General features: G+C 43.6%; 1 protein-coding gene across 2 annotated transcripts; it reads left to right on the forward strand.

The window, feature by feature from the left end:
- Window positions 1-7,614: 7,614 nt before the first annotated feature.
- Window positions 7,615-9,953, forward strand: BHLHE23 (basic helix-loop-helix family member e23). 2 transcript variants are annotated; one of them, XR_012838020.1, is made up of 2 exons: window positions 7,615-8,770; window positions 9,544-9,953. XR_012838020.1 is itself a non-coding variant. In XM_075768480.1 (2 exons), exons 1-2 carry the CDS (start codon window positions 8,008-8,010, stop codon window positions 9,579-9,581), a joined length of 690 nt encoding a protein of 229 aa, XP_075624595.1. In that variant the 5' UTR covers window positions 7,615-8,007; the 3' UTR covers window positions 9,582-9,953. The 2 variants fall into 2 exon arrangements, 1 of the variants encoding a protein (XP_075624595.1); XM_075768480.1 differs by having other exon boundaries at window positions 7,615-8,659.
- The last annotated feature ends 6,619 nt before the right edge of the window (window positions 9,954-16,572 follow it).

A 16,572-nucleotide genomic window follows, 5' to 3' on the forward strand; every position in this document is an offset into this window, starting at 1 on the left:
CTTTTTCATTCAGTTACTGCCCAGCTCTCTGGGTTCAAAGTGGGGACCAGATTTCCTTGACAAGCCTGTGCGCATTAGAAGTCCTGATCTGCGTGCAAAGGTTGCCTGTCTGCTCCTCTCCTGCTTCGGAAACTGAAGGATGTGGGTTTCACTTGGGAACCACAGAGTTCATGGAAGTAGCAGCTTGTGGAATGTTTGTGCAAGTGAAATGTCTAGGACATAAAAATCATCTTGGTGTGCCTTGTCTTCCATCTCCTGTGTTAAATAATAAATAGAAACCTAATGGAACTGAGTATGACTGCAGGATGCAGTGTAAGTGAAGCCAGAGTAGACCTGCATCTTCCCCCTTCATCATCAGTGAGTAAATGGGTCACTGGTGAATGGGATCTAAGTAAATCTCCACCCTTTTTATTCTATCTTTATACTCAACCTGCTGCAACGGGATGTGGCTCAAACTCACACACCTCTGCTACAAAACACTAAATAGAAATATTACAAATGATATCATCAAACCCCCTTATGTTTCCACACTGAGCTCAAGAAAACTTGAGGAAACAAAGTTTTTCATTCTAGAAATGCTTCATTTGCTTTTTAATTGTGCAGTGGGATGTCTTGGGATCTGGTCTTTTTCCCCCCCTTTTTTTTTAATTTTCTATTTATTAATATTTAATCTCTGCATGGTGCAGAAGAAAATCATTTCTGCAATAACATCAGAATGGGAGGGTTAGAAATCAATAGTCAAGCTCTCACAAGACACATTCAATCCCTTCTTAATCCATTTTCGACTGCTCCCCTGTCTTATTAGAACAGCCAAGTTTTCCCACACTCGTTAGGTTGGGATATTCATGTCGCAGGAGGGAACTGAAAGTACCCAGAGAGGCAGAAACCTCCTGAAAGGCAGGCAAGAGAACACAGCATCTGTCTTAGGGAGAGGAATCTAGACCTTATTCTGAACCCAAATCCCTATTCTAAAAACCTTCTGATAGAAAGTCTGGCCCCATTTCTGTGAACCGTGACACGTCCTGCATCCATTGTCAGCCCTGACCCGCACTGGAACATCTTTACATTTCAGTTTTTCTTCAGGGCCATCTGTCACATCCAGATCTCTCAAGCATCACCTTCTCTAATGCATGGGTCAGTTCTGGGGGAAGAGCCAAACAGACATATTCGATGGGAGAAGACAGGGTGTTAGAAAGTCAGTTAGCAGAAGAATCCTCTGCACCTTCCTTAATGCCTCTAAGACTTGAGGATATGACAACAGGGACTCATTATTACACTTGAGCAAGGAAACCAAAGCCCACGATTGCCAGCCTGAACCAACCTGACCATGCACTTATAGTCACACTGCACATCCCACTAGCCATGCTGTGACTACATACAGACCTTTACCTCTGAACAGCCAGCCCATCCCTTCCTTCTGCATCCTACTGCTTGCATCAACACTTTCTTCTTGGCAAACTAGGCACCTAGGTGCTGGTGTCACGCAGCCCCCCTGTGCCAGGACAGGACCATAGAAGGGCCTTCTCCTTCGCTTTGCCAAGGAAAGGGATCCCAGCTGGCCATGCTCCCAGCTGTGGACAGTTACCAACATGCACCGGAACTTTATAAGACAGTTGTGAAGAACAGAGGAAGGCAGATGTTGAGCCTTTCTTCTAGTTTAGAAAGGGGCTATGTTTAGCATTTGTTTTCATTTTGGTGAAGGAAGGCAACATTTTTGCTTGTACTCTGAAGAGGCAGCTGGGGTCCTTGTCACTCTCTTCTCTTTAGCAGGTTTCACGCTCTGGGATATAGCTCTGCAGAAGAGTATTCAATCAGTCCATGAAAACATATGATTTCTCCTCTCTGTGAGGGACTCAATGGATATCCAAGTACATCCCTTCCCTTAGCAGAAGTAATGATGACAGCTGTTCAACAAGTTTGTAGAGGGTGTAGCCAGAGCTAAGGGCCCTCCATGCATTGCTGGCAGCCATAAAGAACTTTTTCCTAGTGCTAAAAGGCTGGTAGTCTCAGGGCACTGGGAAGGAAGAAAAGGAGAAGGAGACTGGGACTTGGGAGAAGCAAGAACTGTATATCCAGTTTCAATATCCAGTATTCCATCTGCAAGCTTAAACCAGAGCTAGATGGGAAAGAGAGGATGATGCCCCCTTGCTCTCATAAGGGGCAGGGACTACTGTGGCTTTGTGTCCAGGCAGCACATCAGTGTGGCCCTGTCCCTCCTCCCCATGCCGTCTGGTCTGCTCACCCACCTCAGCTCTACCTGTTCGCCTCAGTGCGTGGCTGCTGCATCCTGAGCTCTGCCCGTAGCTGCCTCCGAGCCTGGCTGATGCAAGAAGAGACTTTGCCAGCAGAGGGAACTGCAGACCGGATAATCTCTCCTTCCATATGAAATACGCACCAAAGTCCGTAGCTACGCAGGACTTTCCTCTCCTGCCTGGAAGAGAGATGTTCCAGACACCTCTGCTAGCACTTTTGACACGCTTGCTGCTGGTTGGTTTGGTTGTTGAGGGCTGTGTGTGTATGAGGACAGCTAAAGAAATGCATTCAAACAGAAAACCAGCTGAAAACTCTCTGCTTGCTGTATTAAGGAAAAAAAAAACAAAAACACCACCAACAAAAAACCAGTCCTGCAAATCCTTATACCTATCTTCTTGCTGCCACCTAGTGAAGGGCAAAAAGTATGACTATTTGCAGAGCAAAACTTACCCAGGAGTCTTGTACTTGTTAAACTCTTACTTTGAATAAATTGCTTCAAAATAACCTTCAAGGTTGCACAAAGATCTGCTCCTTCCCTGTTGGAAGTCTCCTTTAGAAAGCACCCTGCTAGGTCCTTGAAGGGGCAGCTACTGATGGAGGCCTCACTTCATCATCTCTTGTGTCTGAAGAGCAAAACAATATTGACCATTTTGTCGTATTGGAACTCTTTGGGATGCTCTTATAAATTGTAGGAACTGTGGTGGTCTCTGCAGGATCAGACAGTAAAGGAAGCTTTCACTGTCTTGCATATTACCCTGAACAGGTAATTAGTATAGCCACTATGGCAGGGAGGATCATAAGCATGGACTCTTTATATATTCACTTAACTTCTCAGGTAGGTTTTGTAATCAGAATCAAACTCCTTGTTAGTACCTGAGTGAACTTCAGCTCAGGCTAAGAACAGAAGTGTTATACCCAAAGTCCTGTGCCTTAGCCATAAAATCTTCCTTCCCTAAAATAAAATTGGTATGTTCCTGCATTACTGGGATTTTTTTTTTTGAGAGGAGAGCCTCAGCTGTGTGATAGACAAGTGATAGACAAGAAGTCAGCAGAAACACTAACACTTCAGCAGCTCCAGTTCTTCTTACACTCCTGTCATGCTTCCAGGCAACAGTCGTGACCTCTAGCTAGTCCTGACCTAAATATGTTTGGCCACATGCCTGCCAGACTGAGCTCTGCCTGCTTTTTCCTGCCTCGAGTTTCTGTCCTCTACCTACCCACCCTGTCCAAATAGCCAGAACCAGCACTGCGTTGCCATAGCTTGTGCTCTTTCTACTCGGTGGTTTTGGTGATTTTCTATTATTACACACAAGGGAGTAACTATTCACCCACTATTTCCAGCAGTTCCAGTTGAACTTTGAGTGGAATGACTCCACTCATCCTACCATCATTTTTACTCAGCAGAAGATGATCCATTCACGCCTTTTAACGCTCAAACACCTCTTCACTTTCCACCCTCCTTGCATTTGTCTGAATAAAAGGTCCAAAGACTGCCGGGCTTGCTGCAGTGACAGCTGCCACCAGGAACAGAGTTGTATTTACAGGGCAGGTATCCAAAATACAGCGTGTGGAATTACAACCCGAAACCCATAAGCGCTCGCGGGTCTTATCGTGTTAGTCTTTTGGGTTATTTTTGATTATTTTTCTTTTTTTCCCCGCTTTGCCTGCATGCTGGAGGGGAGGTGGGTGCCCGCCCAGCCCCGGGCTCTGGAGGAGCGGTCGCTAGGTGTCAGCATGGCACCGCCACACCGGCCGGCCCGACCCCCCCGTCCCAACAAAAACCGCCCGGCCAGAGCATACTGGTGTCTCTTAAACCTCCCTCCTTCTGATATTTTCAAGAGATTTGGGGTTGTTCTACTTTTAATATCCAAATCTGGCTGATAGGGTTGGAGAGGCATTTCTCACGGGTGCCCTCTCCTCTTTTCTGATGGAAAAAATCCATTTGTGAATTGGTCCCTCAGTCAAAAATGCTGTTACCCAGCAAAACAAAGTTTTTAAATGAATGTTGCAGTCTTTGCAACTAATTTTCTTATACATTTCGATAATAGGTCCACCCCAAACGCTGAGGTCTTTATCTTCATGTGATGGGTAACACGTAGCTCTGAGTAAAGGTTTGTGCTTCATAGCTCAGTCCTATCTCCTTCCAGTCCTGTAGACATTCAGACAATCGGCACTGACACAGTAAGATGCACTGTTTGATTCACGTGCATGGCTACAACTGAAATTAAAGAAAATACGTAATAACTTTGATCCTTTTCTCCCTCTCTTCGCATCAAAACGGAAATAAACTGTATTCAAGCTCTTCCTGTAGTAACAGGTGCTACAACCTCCAAATTCACTTTTTTTCCTCCCGGAAGGATGAGAGCAGTCTCCAAGCTGCAGTTGGGAGCTGCAGTCCTGAAACAGTCTCAGCAGCAAACGATGGTCCGTGCAGCCCTGGCAGTCTGTGCTGCTCACAGCTTGGTCCCCCTAGGCAGTTAAGCAGCAAGTGTTTGTCTTTGTAGGCAGTTTTGCCTTCTCAAGCTAGCAGAAACACCTTGAATTTATGGAAGCAGATGCGGGGAATGCAGTAATCAAATCATTGATGCTGCCTATTATAAATCGTTTGTGACTCGAAAGAGTCTCGATAAGGTATGGGTCCTGCCTTAAGGAACTTAGTTACAATAACCATTATAATTGCAGTGAAAATCGTCTGCTATTAATTATTAAATATTCACACCAAGTTCTGAATATGTAAAACAGTAGAAGAAAAAATCCCACTTTAAAGCTGACAAATACTCTACAGCAACTGATAAATTAATTTCCTATTGCATATGTCCATTTTTCCCCAAAACACTTGGAAGAGATACTATTTTCTGCCATGCTCTTCCCTATGAGTCACTCCCTTCTGCTATTTTTTTGTCTTCCTTTTTTGTTTGTCTAGTCCAACACGTCAAAATCCAAATCAGATGTTCCTGTTTCTCAGTTTTCAGTGAGAAACCAGGTTGAATATTTTCAAAGATGCATATTCACAGCTGAAATTTGAGGGAGAAGTCCAAACCAAATTCTTCTGTGTGCATTTTTGGTAGCACATTAAATCTGATTTTATTTCAGATTCATACAGGCTCCAAATGATTTCTCTCAACTATGTGTTTTGGAATTAGATATAAAGCAGCAAGCCATTCTGCTCTGTTCTCTTGTAGTTGATAGACATCCCAAACTGCCCTTCAATATTGAAATAACCCTTGAATAACTCATCTATTTATTAAACCACTAGAGAGCCTGTGTGAAAAGTCTTTTCTTCTAATCTTCAGCCCACTGCTTTCTCCTGGCATTAGCCTTGTTAGATGCACATGACATACTTAGAAAGCCAGCACTATTTGTAACATGTCTTTACAACCAGTATTCCTCAAACGTTACAACGCTGCTAGTTCTTCCTATTGCAAGATCGCAACACATTACAAAAAAGGTAAATCATTTCTAGCAGGGGACAATCCTACTTTTAACAATCCCTGCACATCTTTCTCATGGGAATGATTTATGCCAGTGATAATTTTCTAGTACTTCCCTCCATTTGTCTATTATCACTTGGAGAGTGAGACTGATTCCAGATAAGCCTGATAAGGGTAGCAAAAAAGAGATGCGACAATATTGTAACATGTTCAGACACGGGGGGTGAGATAAGAGAAGATCAGTGAAAAGTATGATGGTCAAACCTTGTGCACACTCTGATGGCCAGACTTGGACAGCAGCTAGTTTTATGTGCTCCACTATTCCGAAACATGGAAATGCAAGACTTACATTCACAGAGGAAGGGAACAACCTTATTCCAGCCAGCAGCTCTGCAACCACGGGTGAGGGTGCATGTGTCACTGCAGATCTCAGCACTCTTGGCTCTGATGTGGAGAGGGAAGAGAGACAAGCTCGTCATTTCACGTTAGCGCACTGCATAAAGGGAGGTGATGGGAAGAGGACAAGCTAACTAAGCTTTGTAGAGGGCCTGATAAAAATAAAACATATTCTGGAAAAAGGCTCGTGTCACCTTAACACCCAAGCTATTTACTACAGCAAATAACCTACCAGGTACATCTGCATCAACTGGTTGCATCTGCCTGTAGGCAATATCCACCTGCTTGCATCTGTTTGTCACTGCACAGGATTGATCCCACCTTTCTAAGGAGACACTTGAGGGGCCCAGACCAGGCATGTGTCATGCTTGGAGAAAGCCTGGTATGCCCTTAGACTGTCTTTGTACCAAAACTCAGTACCATGAAGCAGACTCAGAAGCCTTGGAAGAAAACCGAGACGGGGAACTCTTGCTGTTGCAATGAAAGATCAGGCCCTCTCTATCATCTCAATGCAGGAATATGGGACAAAGCACTCTGATTATCCTTCTCTATGCAGCTCTCGCCTTTGCCAGTGGCTGCCTCGAATTCTCCTTGAGATTTGTCCGTGGGCCAGACACTCCACCAGCCACAGCAAGGATTCCCCAGAGCGATGAGTTCTCACACGCTGCAGGCCATGATGTGGAGCGGTTTATTTCCTTTCCGAACTTAGCACTCAATTACTGGTACCCACAGCTGGGAAGGACAGAGAGCCCCTTCAGAGCTGGACTGAGTCACCAAGGATCACATTCCTTTTTCTGGCACACAGAAGGGAGGAGCGAAGTGAGCCTCTGAAGAAAATGGAACTAGACGGGGCCTTTGCCTTGGAAATCTCTCTGTACAACAGGTGCCTCCTCTGCCATCCCCACCGAAATCAAAACGACCTGATCAGCAAACCGTGCTCACAGCTGTCAAGACCTTGCATGCCTTTGCCTCCCATCACAACATGTACCATGAGTGGTTCGTGGTCCCATGTCAGGGGGAGGAAAGAGCGTTCACTTCTCCAGCTTTTCCTGCAAAAGTCTCCAGGAAATGTTTTGGTTCCCTAATCAAGTCTTTATTTGCCTCGGGGCTAACAAGGGCTGGGGCAGAGGCAGCCTGAAGCATCAGCTCAACCACCTCGTTCATTTCACAAAGGGAAACTCTCGCTCGTAAAAGCTCCTCCAAGCGAATTCGCAGGCCGGGAGCTCAGTGCAGTCACCTTGCAAGAGCTGAACCTGCCCTCACGTTTCCAAAGAGCTCAGCCGGAGACTGAACCAGTAAGTCACGACACCTTCCCGGCCCTTCCAGCGTCCAGGGGCAGCTTCACTTAAGCAACTTCGCTGCTGTGCTCTTCGTGCCTGGCAGTTCCTGCCGTGCTGCCTGGTCGCAGCCAGCAGCCAGGAGCCCCGAGAGTCCCACAGTGACTCATTTCCATTCCCGCCCACTTTTCACAGCTGCTTTGCCCTGCCACTCCCGAGACTGAGTCTCCCTTCGTCCCCAGGTGCCCACTGAGGGGCGTCTGGTGCCCCCGTCGGACCCCAGGACCCCTCCGCCGGACGCACCTTGTCTCCCCGAAAGGCGGGATGCCGCGGTGGCCGGCGGAGGGGAGCGGTAGGCCGGTCACGAAGGGCCGGGAAGGACCGACACCGCTCTCCGTACCCCTTCCCGCCCGCCGCCTCAGGCGCTGCCCGCACCCCCCGCGAGCTGCCGCGGCCCCTCTGATTGGGCGGCGGGGGAATCCCAGCGGGCCCCTCTCCGCGATATAAGGGGCGGCGGGGCCAGTACTGGGCTCACTGCCCGCCCCCAGCCCGGGCGCAACGCGGAGCGGCGGGGCCGCCTCCTCTTCCTCCTCAGCGCTGAGGCAGTGGCGGCGGAGCGCGGCTTCCCCCGTCTCCTCCCCGCCAAGGCGATGGCCGAGCTCAAGTCGCTGGGCGGCGAGGCGTACCTGGCGCTGGCCCCGGGCTACGGCCCGTCGGCTTTCGCCTACGGAGCCGTGCGCGGCGGCGGCGAGGGTCCGCGGGGAAGCTATCCGGGGGGCGGCGGGGCGGACTTCCATCCCGGGGCGCTGGGCAAGTCGGCGGAGAGCAGCGGCGAGCAGAGCGGCGACGAGGAGGACGGCTTCGAGGCCGGGGAGAAGGGCGGCGCGGCCTTCGAGCGGGAGGGCAAGCTGAAGGGGGGAGCGCTGGGCAAGAAGCCCAAGGAGCAGCGCTCGCTGCGCCTCAGCATCAACGCGCGGGAGCGGCGGAGGATGCACGACCTGAACGACGCCCTGGACGGGCTGCGCTCCGTCATCCCCTATGCCCACAGCCCCTCGGTGCGGAAACTCTCCAAAATCGCCACCCTGCTCCTGGCCAAGAACTACATCCTCATGCAGGCCCAGGCCCTGGAGGAGATGCGGCGGCTGGTGGCCTACCTGAACCAGGGCCAGACGCTGAGCACCCCGCTGCCCGCCACCCTCAACCCCTTCGGACAGTCGGCCGTCTACCCCTTCGGCGGCGCGGCCTTGCCCGGCTGCCCCGAGAAATGCACTGCCTTCACAGGAGCTGCCCTCTGCAAACACTGTAATGACAAGCCTTGACTTCTGGCTGCTTTGGGCTTTTTGGGTTTGTTTGGGGTTTTTTTTGCTGTGCACTTTTCTTTCCACTACCATCAGCCCTGGCTTCCTACCATCAGTTAAGTCTGGGTTTTCTTTTTGTTTGCTTCTCTTAAGTACTCCCTTCCCCATACCCCATTTGGAAATATTTGCCAGTTTACGTGGACCCCCAAAACACCCACTTTCAACTTTTAGTTACCCCCCCCTCCCCACATGCAACTTCATCTGTAGAGTTATTTCCTTCCCAGCCTGTTAGTGGACTGTGAGCATAACGTTGCTTTTCTACTTGCTCTGATCTGCAAAGCTTTTGAGCAGTTTTTAAACTAAACTATAGAAAAACAGGGAGGGAGAGAGATCTGGAAATGGAAACCTCAGTGAGTTTTCTTTGGCATGATCAACCTGCATTAAAAATAGCTTAAAAGAGGGGGGAAAGCAAGATCCAGCTGCAAAACTATGCAATGTTTCAGTGTTGTGGGGGGGGGTGTCCTATGTAGCCAGCTGGGGTTGGACTGCACCTGCAAATCCAAATGAAAATGTCATTTGGTCAATTCATGGGGGGGGGGGGGGAAGTTTGGTGCTCTTGATAAAACAATAGATGCTTCAAAATAAGATGCTTTTTTTGCTCTTAAAATAATTTAACCTGTTCTTGAACTGAGAGGAACCTGTGATTGTATGCTAATGCTTGCTTTTTGCCTGTTTCTCAGCTTGGTTAAGTTTTCCAGATGATTTTTCCAAAGTCAAAGGTCATCATGATAAACAAAGCAAAAGGTCATTTAACATATTTATATGTATTTATAATAAATAAAAGACATGAATAACCACTTTCTCTGTCCTACATGTCTCTAAAACCAGCTGGCAGTCAAAGCAAAACGCCTGCTGAAGTAATGTAAAGCGGAGACGGACGTGGCAGTCCTTTACGGAGGAGCGGCATCGCGAAGTTAGGCGAATGATCGGAATACTTGGAAAAAGCTTGTGGACGTTCAGCTCCTTATCAGCAGGGATTTGTTTTTTCTTCAGTTTCTCATGAATCGTGAGCATACAGAAAAAATGTTTGTCTGACTTTTTCAGTGAAGTAGGCAAAGATTTAGCTTGTGTATTTTGACACTTGCTGGAGAATGCTGTGCCCTGAGAGTGGTGTTTAAGAGGTTATTGTAGCATTGAGCTTAGCTCTGAGGGCACCCATATAAAACATGTCAGGGAAGGAAATCGCTTAAAGACTCTGCTTATCCCTTTGGCTTGGTTTTCTGTTGTATCTATAGCTTGACCCTGGACCTACATGGGAGGGGGTTTGGGCCACTTAAAACCATGACTAAACTGATAATCTCTTGCCACGTATTGACTGTGTTAGTACAAGTTACAAAGTGAGTCCCTCGCTGGCTAAGTTTTTTAATGTTGCTTGTGTTGTTTTACTCTGGGTTTCTGTTTTATGATATTGAATGCTTTGGTGCCTTGTATGCTTCACTAGTCATTATATACTAATAATAATAATGAGGTGCATTCAGTGATTTCTGTTCAGATTGGAATACCCACCCGATGTCAGAGCAACCACATAAACTGGTACAGTCGCAGCCCGAGGGGCTGGAGCTGTCCATGGCCATTTGTGTTAGGAGTGGGGTGTAACTATTTAGGGTTATTAAACCAATTTCCATGCCTGTCGCCAGTGTTATGCTAATTTGAAAAGGACTGCCATCCCTCTAAAGCCGCTTGTCTATGGCACTTAATTTTAATTAATACATTTCCAAAAGTCTTTTTGTGTTTGGAAAACGAAGTGTGTGATTAAGCCTCGTTCTTAAAGACATATGTTTAAAACTGGTTTCTGCTCATTTCCATTTGTATATCTTCACTTCTTTTTTTATTACAGAATAGTTTTACAGAACATTTTATCTGTTGTACCTTTTTCCATAAAGGAATATCTTGAAAGTACTCTTAAAAGGCATCTGATGAAGCAAAAGCTGGCCAAAACCACTACTGAAGCAAAAATGACTAGAAACTGCAAATCAGCAAAGGCCACTTCAAATTTTGCAGACTGAGTTGTTGCTAGATAATATTTTGGAAAAGGTCAGTTTAATGGAGAATCATGACTTTTAGGTAAATGTTTATTACTTCTGGTTAGAACTGTAGAAGATATAGGAATTGGGAATATTTAAATGGAGATCAGTTTAACTGTTGATTTTTCACCAAAACTAAAATAGTTGGAAGATAAAGTATGTAACAGCTTAATATTAAACATGAGTTTGGTTTGGTTAAAGACTTACACTAATAATAATGGAATTTATAATTACTTCTTTCTTAAATAATTATGGCAAAGAAGTGGCTCACTAATTTCAGAGCCACTTCTTCATAGTCTTTAAGACAAGCTAATTTTGGAACAATGGTTTTTAGTACAGTGATTGTTTAATTCTTTTCCTATAATTTACATGAGTAAAAAGCTTACCCATATTACTGTATCTACCTAGAATCCTAAAAATCCACCTTCTGAGAGTCCTTGAAATATTCAGAAGGCTCTTCGAGAGCCCACTTTGAGTTGAACGATCTCAGGAGGCTAAATGGGATTTCAAATATGGAAGATAAAAGCTGCGTTAAAGAAGATTTTAATAGAAAAAATAGCAAGCTTGAGTACCTAAATACTGTTAAAAGGCTAGGTATTAAGGAGAGAAATGTAGAACTTATCAAAGTAATCTAGAGGAACATGTAAATCATTATTAAAATTGACCTTAAAGTACAGGGGTTTTTAATTCAGAAGTAAAAAGAAGTCAAATCATAACTCTTCCTGCAACAAACAAATGAATATGAAACTAAAGCAAAGTTGACTAACTTCTCAGTTAATCCAGAAGTTCAGTCCTGTGAGTTGTTTCTAGCTGCCACAGACTGGTAGGATTTTAAATCTTCTCATACAGAGTTGAAACCCATACTGAGCCCCTCGCATTTCCTGCTGACAGGAAGGTGTCTGTGTCTGTGATTTACATTTTGTGCTGAGCTGCTGCTAAAACCGCTGCCAAGTGAATGCCTAATACTGCTGGAAAGATGATTTTGTTGAGAGGGGGTAAACTAGCGTCCGATTATTGCATTTGTGTCTGTGAAGCATTGGCGCTAACCTTGCAAATGTGCACGATTATCCTGGGGATGAGATCCTGTAACTTGTTGCTTGTTTTTCCCCTTCTCTGGCATATGAAAACAAACTTACTTTGTGTACCATGTAAGGTTTTAAGCATCTGCTTCCAGTTGGTGTTTCAGAGAATGTGAAGGGAAGGACTTCAAAATGCTGGAGACCTTTTATCTGCTCAAATGTTCTTGTTACGATGCCGGCTTTTTCTCCAAGAAGGATTTATGATGTAATGGTCAGATGGAACTGAAATACAGATCATGTGTTCTAATGTACTCGTTATCCTGGTATGTTCATACTTTGAAGAAAACATAATGCCAACTTTTAATTAAAGATAATATATTGTTTTCTAACCCCATTTAGTTTTTCTTTAAACTTCGAGAATAATCAGCGTGACATTAGGAAGAGATGCCAAGAGGAGATGCTGCTCCACTGTCTGTTGCTTTTAAGGTGTGTAATTCTAGTCACTAACCAAAACTAATGTTTTACTAACCAGTATAACCTTACTAATGGGGAGTTGGAAACTGCTGTCAGTTTGCACTGCATCAGGCAAGATTTAACATTAGCAGTCTGTAGTTTGCAAGGTAAAATCTTGTTTAACTAAATACAGGGAAGCAACAGGTTTGAAGACGGAGGCCCTGGAAGGCAGCTATCTACTTTAGATACCAGCAAAAAGTTAAATCAGTTGGAGTTCCTAGAAAGAAGCCATGAGAATCATGTGGTTTTCCTTGTTCTTTAATCTGTGTAGCTGGTTTTCTGACATACTGTCACAATATGTTAGTATTGCTGCATTGCCGAGCCTGTTTCTGAGACTTTAAAGTGTTTGTTCTCAGATCACTTTTCGGGATTGTTCTTTACATATACGTTTCTATAACTTCAGTTTTTAAAATAGGGGTTGACATTTTACAAGGGTGAGATGAACACAGGGTCCAATCCTGCTGCTGTTTTACTAACTGATGGTGTTTCTGGTGATACTAGTGACAGCAAGAGTGGAGCCTGGTGCTCCAGAGCATGGCGGTGGTTTCCGAAACCAGCTTAAGGCTGCCTTATTTAAGAGGCTCCAGAGGACCAGAAAAATTTGTACAAGCTTTATCCCTTTACTGTATTAGCCTTGTAGCACAACTGTAGAGCGTAGGGCACGGTGGATAAAGACCTTGCTTAAAAGCTTTCACTGTTCTTCAGACCAAACCTGCTTATTGCCAGCTCAGCAGCAAGAGTCGCGGTGCCTGTCCTGCAAGGCTGAGTTCTCGCGTACGGCAGGTTTCTAGTCGGGTTTTCCACAACTCTGATTATTTAGTTTACAGTTTAGGAGAACAAAACCAAGCATTCCACATTGCGCTTTTCCCTTCTGCTTCTATAGCATGTGTTCAAACAAGTGTGTTCCCTGAATGCGCTCCTGAAAATAAGAGGTTGGGCTTTGCAGCGTTATTGAAATTTATTTTTACCAATGTTTGTTGCCTGCCATGTGAATTATCAGCAGAGAAGTTGTTGCTCTGATCACAAATAGGTGAAAATACTTTTAAAGAATATGAGAATACACCAAGCAATATTTTTAATTTTCAAAACAGCTTTTACTGTTATCTGTCTTTCCATAGAATTTTGATTAGTATTGCACCGTACGAAAGTTGGGTTTTTTGTTTTCACTAATCCTGATTAAGGCTAGGAAAGACTCTTGATTACAGTAATTTTAATAATGTAAATTTGTTTGTGATATGTCTTTAGTCTTTAATCCCCTTTGGCATTCTGTTTAAAAGAAAATGAAAAATTCAGGGATTTATAACATTTAAATCAGTCATTCCATGAATGCTTCTCAGGCAGTTTTTCTCCTACCTGAAATACAAAATACTTAATGGGTATATAACAAAATATTTTGCTATCTAATTAGAAATATGCTCACTTGTTTTTTCAAGAAAAATAGCCTAATATCAAGCATTTTCCCTTTACAATAAAGCATATGTGCATAAGAGAAAATGGAAACAATTATCAAAACAAAGAATATATTTGAGATTTTTGCCATTCCTTCATCTGTTTCAAAGTATGATTTTCACCATGAACTTTATATAACCTTTTCATAGTCAAAATTCACGTTAATTCTTTTACCTGTTACCTCAAATTCTTATTTCTATTTGTAATTATAAATACATATAGCTTTAAAATGATCCAGTTCACTTTTTAAAATATTCCTACCTTCATTTAACAATAGTAAAATTTGAATTAATGATTATTCCTGAAATGCTAAACAGTTTTGAGCATGACTCTCAAAATTTCTTTAAGTCCAAATAGATTGATATTAAGTATTAAATTAATTTGTAGGGATATTTAGCCAAGCTGTTTCAGGCAAAAAAGGGGGTTGATTTTTTTTTTTTGCTGCACTTAAGGTACTGAAATTCCAGAACAAAGACTTGCAGAAAACAAACCACACGTACATAGCATCTTACACAACAGAGGAGGAGAAGGTGCTGGTTTTCAAACACCTTGCTCTAGTGAAACAGTTAAAATGTACATTTTTTTAATTATTATTTAACAGCTTATTTTCATTTTTAAGTCTTTCATTTAATCAGTGATTCATGTTCATTACAATCTATTTTGTTAATGCCATTTGTATTTGCTTAATTTCTGTTTCCCCACGCTAACACTAATGTTTTGTGTGTTTATCTGTATTGATACATAATTGTACTATGAATATAACCCAACCTTCCTCAGCTACCAATGGGGGGAAAAAACCCTATCTGCTCTCTTGCCTTAAGTATTTCAAAGGGAAAAACATGGTGAGCAAAAAAAAAAAAAAAATCACCCCAGTTTTTCCTCCAAGCCCACTTTTGTCTAAAGTAATGAGGCCATAGTCAGTTGGCTCCAAAAAGCGTTGTGATTTAGTGTGACGTACAGTGAATCATTGCAGATCCATTCGGACTGCATTCGTTATTTTAATGAGACAGAGGCAAATCTGTTTTTTGGCCGCAAACCTTAAGATGCAAGCATAATGCGAAATGTTTGTTGATTGCCACAAGGCAACTGACATTATAGATTTTTATCGCCATCATTATGTGGCTTAAAACTTGCCGCATCCCAAGATATTTAGCCCCTTCCCTTTTCTCCTGCAAATGACAGGAAAGTTGCAATGCTGACATTTAAAAGCAAAAAGCTCATTTGATTTCTGCACTTATTAAAACCTTACATTGCATCCTAGGGTCTGCACTTTTTTTTATTCACGCTTTCCCAGAGGAGTAGGAAAACCCCCCACCGCAACGCGGTCACCCAAAAAAGGTCACATTCAGTTGGGCGACAGCAGTACTAGGTCCCCACCAGCCTTTGCTTGATGTAGTATAAGAAATGACAATGAGGCGGGCATATCTTTGCACAAACAGTAATCACAGTAATGGTGTTCATCAGACTTTACTAGTGCTGAACTTTTCTATAGTCCGTAGTAATGTTTCCTCTTCCGTGATACCAGTAAGGAATTTATTGTGCTTGTATTTGCCTTCAGGCAAATGGCAGTCAATTGATTATTGAAGGAAAAAAAAAAACTTTCAAAATTAGGTTACACGCATGAGGCTGGTTGTATGTGCAGGCATGTTTATCTGTGTGAAATGCACATCCATGTGCATATGTTGATGTTCAGTTATAATGTCTTCACATACATTGTACCCGTGCGTGTGTGCATGCATGAATGAATATTTCTACAATTTATTTACCCAATGTGTCTTTTTTTTTTTCTTATCAATTGGTGGTGGCTTTACTGGAATGCTTTTATTATGTTTTCATGAAACTTTGTACAACATCATTTCACTGTAGGACAGAAAGTGTCATTGTATGAAAACCACTGGTCTCCTGAAAAATTGCTTTGACCTGTTCAGCCTGACAAACCCATGAATAATATTTTTCATCATTTTATTTTACCCATAAAAAAGGAAGTGATGGCTGGGGACAGGACAGGGTGTTAGTTTCCCATTCTGCCATCGGCAGCATTGCGGGAAGAACAGTGGAGAACCAGCGTGTCTTTGCTTTTACTGGTTTCCAAAAGCATGCATCCTGGTTTTATTGATTTGCTAAAAGTAAATGTCATGCATTGCGCTCTTCACAGAGGTGTCATGCCACCAATTTGAAAATTATGTTACCTTAAGTATTTTTTATCTCCTGGCAGCTTCAGTGTAAAGCAAACTGCGCAGCTGACAGCCATAGTGGGTGCTCTCAGTGTTTACAGCAGAACTGAGGCTGTAGGGGGAAAAGATGAAAATCTTTCGCAAAATGTTAAAATGGCTGCTGACTCGGAGGCCTCTGGGTTGGTTTTACATCTTTTCCAATGTCCAAGAAAATACAATTTTACTTCTAACAAGTTTTTTTCCCCTTGGCTTTTTCCCTCTCTTGCCTCCATCAGTTTCCTGGAAGATTTGAGAACAGAAAACGCTTTAGTTACAGGAGCTCTATTACTCCTAACGGTCCTTTTTGCAATTGAATGTGACACTATAGAATAATCTTGGTACTAGGAGATTGTACAACATAGACAAGCTTACTCCTGTATGACTTGACTCCTCTTTCAGGTGCTTGCTTGTGGCAGTTCACAAATACCCTTTTTCTGGGGGGTAAGCATTGCGGCAAAGAGCACCTTTTCTCAAATGTTTCTCTCCTTTGCAGATGTTTGGGGTCCCTCTTACATTTTATTTCCTTGAAAGTAAAACCAAGATTCTATGTCGGGCAAGAGATTTTTTCCTTTCCTTTTTGAGCTCTTGTGTGCACTTGTTAGGACCGGACTGCTTGTTGAAGTTCTCGTTCTTGCAAAT

The sequence above is a fragment of the Balearica regulorum genome, chromosome 16 (assembly GCF_011004875.1).
Source record: "Balearica regulorum gibbericeps isolate bBalReg1 chromosome 16, bBalReg1.pri, whole genome shotgun sequence".
NCBI classification, from domain to species: domain Eukaryota; kingdom Metazoa; phylum Chordata; class Aves; order Gruiformes; family Gruidae; genus Balearica; species Balearica regulorum.

What these genes read in the sequence shown, in the direction of transcription:
- BHLHE23 (XM_075768480.1), top strand. Translation starts at nt 8,008, where the DNA reads ATGGCCGAGCTCAAGTCGCTGGGCGGCGAGGCGTACCTGGCGCTGGCC. An exon ending in AGCTGCCCTCTGCAAACACT is followed by an intron (nt 8,660 to 9,543) that starts GTAATGACAAGC and finishes CTCTAAAACCAG; the next exon opens with CTGGCAGTCAAAGCAAAACG.